This window comes from Cyprinodon variegatus, unplaced genomic scaffold (genome assembly GCF_000732505.1).
Source record: "Cyprinodon variegatus isolate N-32 unplaced genomic scaffold, C_variegatus-1.0 Scaffold160, whole genome shotgun sequence".
In the NCBI taxonomy this organism is placed as follows: domain Eukaryota; kingdom Metazoa; phylum Chordata; class Actinopteri; order Cyprinodontiformes; family Cyprinodontidae; genus Cyprinodon; species Cyprinodon variegatus.
This window is the reverse complement of record NW_015150613.1, coordinates 720,774-724,348: the sequence shown is the minus strand read 5'-3', so window position 1 is coordinate 724,348 and position 3,575 is coordinate 720,774. Positions and strand designations below refer to the sequence as shown.

The 3,575-nt window shown below is 39.5% G+C and overlaps 1 protein-coding gene across 3 annotated transcripts in view; it reads right to left on the bottom strand.

Annotated features, from left to right (window-relative positions):
• Nucleotides 1-3,575, bottom strand: part of LOC107086737 (nectin-2-like) — a 579,618-nt gene that overhangs the window by 284,947 nt on the left and 291,096 nt on the right. For all 3 annotated transcript variants that reach the window (XM_015377865.1, XM_015377866.1, XM_015377867.1), the window contains exon 4: nucleotides 2,572-2,865. In XM_015377865.1, the coding sequence (XP_015233351.1) occupies nucleotides 2,572-2,865 (294 nt within the window). The remainder of the gene's footprint in view (nucleotides 1-2,571; nucleotides 2,866-3,575) is intronic.

The window sequence follows — 3,575 nt, the reverse complement described above, 5'->3', positions numbered from 1 at the left end:
CTTTTAGATTTGTAGTTGCAGTTTGCACTTCAGGGCCACCGTAGAAGACAGATGGAGGCAGCAACAATCAGGTAATCTACCTGAAATATTTTTACTACGGGAGAACAATGATCTGGAAAGTAAACTGGCATATCGTAACGCTGGGTGAGCTGCAGAGACCCACTGCTGAGGTTAGGTTTCATAAATCTAACTTTATGGAAAAGTAGCAAAAAGAAAGATTACTGAAAGAAAGACAAAAATAGCAAGAAGGTAATCTGGTTAGATGAGGCACACATCAACAATGTTGTTAAACCAAAAAAAAAAAACTGTATACTTTAAATAAAAACATCTCCTCAAAGGTGGTGGATCAGTAACACATGCCAGACTTTCCAGAGTTAAGTGTCCTTTTCTTTCAAATCATCCGGTGCTTTGTTTTAAGAGATATAAACACTTTGCGGTTTGTTGTGCAACCTGACAACATTTGGAGAAGTGCAAGGAATGCAGACACTTTTACGCTGCACTATTGGATCATGTCATTTGAAAAAACGAAGCTGCCGTAAGGGCAGGAAGGTGTGGATATTTTTGGTGGCGGCGAAATGAGAGAAATAATAACTAAGACATGCGATTATGTAACTGAAGTCTGCATGTTGCATCACACCGCTACAGTAAATCGAGCCTCGGAAAGCTGAGGAGCGCCATGCAGCTGCATCTCATAACACGGAATTGAAAAATCGCCGACGTGAAGAAATCATGGGAGGAATCCAGGCAGAGCAATTGGTATGAGAAAATGAATCAGACTGAGAACAGGACGGCAGTGAGATGTGTGCGTTGCTGACCTACAAAACTGATCTGCTTCCCATGGCAGCAGGAAGCCCTTCAACCTTCAGCAAACTAACACAGAAAGGTGGCAGCAGGATTCCTCCGACTATTAGCATCTATCTGAGCTTTGAGACATTCTGCTCTCACCTCTTTTTAGCAGCCATGTGTTCTTTTGTAGGAAGGGCTGCTTTATGATTTCAGTGTCTAGCTCATGTTTTCTATAATCCATCATACTACTCTTACCACTAATAACTGTTACTGCCAATGCCCTAACATACAAAATAACATAAGTGTCTCCTAATCTATTAATGTTTTATTTTTCATTTATTATCAAATAAAATCAGTTCAGTGTTTGCAACCGCAGGACAGACAATGACTTTAGGCAGCTTGAATTATTCTCTTAGCAATTCTACCAAATTTTCTTAAATTGTTTTGCAAAGACAACTTCTTAAAGACCCTTTCTGTGCCCGTTGTATACGATATTATTTGGAGGCCCCAAATACGTTTAATAAATGTTAAATAAATGTTAAAATACAAATATCTAGTCATGATCCAGTTATTCTGGTCTGCCTGTGAAAGCAAAGCTGTTGGGCTATCAGCTAGCTGTGGGAAATCAATTCCCAGAGCTATATTGGCTAGACAGGACAGACACACACACTGAAAACGGTGTTTATAAAGGTATAGGGCCTCTGGCTTCATGATTTAAGGTTGACATTAGTATTTATTTAATCTGTTAAATTAAACAATTAATAATCCCCAGCACCACAATGGATTCCTTCATCCTGAATTAAAATCTGCAGCGACCCAGATTTACACCCTAGATGTCCTCTAAGAAAACATTTTCAGATAGATGAGACAAAGATTGAGTTATTTTGCTTAAATGAAAATAGCTTTATTTCGTCTTTAGAGCTTTGGAACTCTAGCTGTCAGGCACAGTGATGGAGGCATTGTGCTGAGGGGTTATTTTGCCGATTGTTGTTCTGATTCTTTGAAAAAGTTGATGCATAATAAGAGAAAAGAGGAATACAAAAAAATGGGTTCTGGGATGAATGACTCAGGATTACAAACAAACTGAAACAACACTTCACAAAAATGTGAGGTCAAATGTTCAACTCGAATCATATAAGATGCAGGGGATATCTGAAAAAAATTCTTTTGTGAGCTGAAATTTAAAAAGGGGCATTTACCAAATTGTCTTTGTGAGCAGTCATGTGTATATGTTTATAATTTACCCCGTATTCATTAGTTTTATTATTTGGATTAAAAAAAAAAACTGCTACAATGTTGACTTGTGCACCAAGTTCTGGTTTTACCAACTAATTTTGATGATAATTTGGCTGTTTTTCCAGCTGGCATGCATGTGCCTGATGCAGGCAGACTGATCCAACTTTGACCCGGTCAGTTCTGGTTCTGTAGTTGTTGGAGTTATTATGATTTCTGTTGTTTTTATCATTTTATTCATTTATATGTTTTATATTGCTTTTAATCATTTATATGTTCTATATGTTACTCTCATCATTGGAAATAGTGTATGAAGGCCATTACACCTGCTGTTGTAATGTGTTGACTGCTCAATAAAAAGCCTGGCAAGTGTTGAGCCAAGCGGAGATGCAGAGATTGATGGTTGAACACTGTCTCCCCTTTGCAAAGCATTTCAGGAAAAATCTTACACAGTCTTTGTTTCATTTTTTTATAGGTTAAAGTTGGGGAAACTTAACAACCCTAACAGTAGTGTGAAGTGTTGTTCCTCTGTAATGGTTCTCTTTTACTTACACTCCACTGAAAGCTTCAGCATTTCAGCCCACGGCCGGTCCTGCGTCCGCTGGTCCACCAGGCAGGTCACCTCTCTGCCGTTATCTGCTGCTGTTGGGACCAGCCTGTACTCGCTGCGGATGGTCACCGTGCCGTCCGGCCCGTTTGTGGTGGTCGTCGAGTGGTTGCCGCCGACCGAAGCCAGCCACTTGATGGAAGCTGCCGGTTTCCCTTCTGCTGCCACACACTCCGCCACCACCACCGATTTACTGCCAGCCCGGACCGTCACGGCTCTGGCCGAGTTCTTGGGTTTGGCTGGGATGGAGAAAAGGGTGAGGAGATGGAAACAAAGGAGGAGATGATGAAATATAGGGACAGAAAAAAAAAAACAAGAATGATTAAACTTTTTGAAATATCCTACCATTACTATAAATCAAATCTTAAACAAAACCTGTGTTGAGGAATTTATTTTATCCACATATGCATTCATTAGATCATAGATGCCCTTCTTGTTGCATTAATTTCAGTCAAACTTTTCACAAAGTTGGATCAAACCCAACAGAGGGATCTGTGATAGTTCTCAGTTTAACTTGAGTAGTTCTATTTTTTTTAAACAAGATTTTCTGGTGAAGATTCTCAGTCATCCAGGTCATAGTCATTCCAAAAAAGTTAATTCACTGGACTTCGTTTCCAAGTTTAAAGACTTTTCACTTTCCATCCAGGAATCTTTTTCAATTCAAAATGTCATACTTAGCAATGAGTTCGAAGCTGTATAGTGTGGACAAAAAACAAAGCCTTGTTTTAACTTAGAAAACATGCAAATTGAACCAGAAGAACTATGGTTCTATGCCTAACGACCCCCCTTTAAGAGGAGAAGTCCAGTATCTGGTATTGCAGGCTAACAGTACGGAGCTCCTCTGATGACATGGTCAAAAAAAAATTTTATTTGTGGCCACGAAGTAGTAGTGCGCACGAAATACTACTTCGTGGCCACGCAATAAGTATAACGTGCGCACGAAATACTA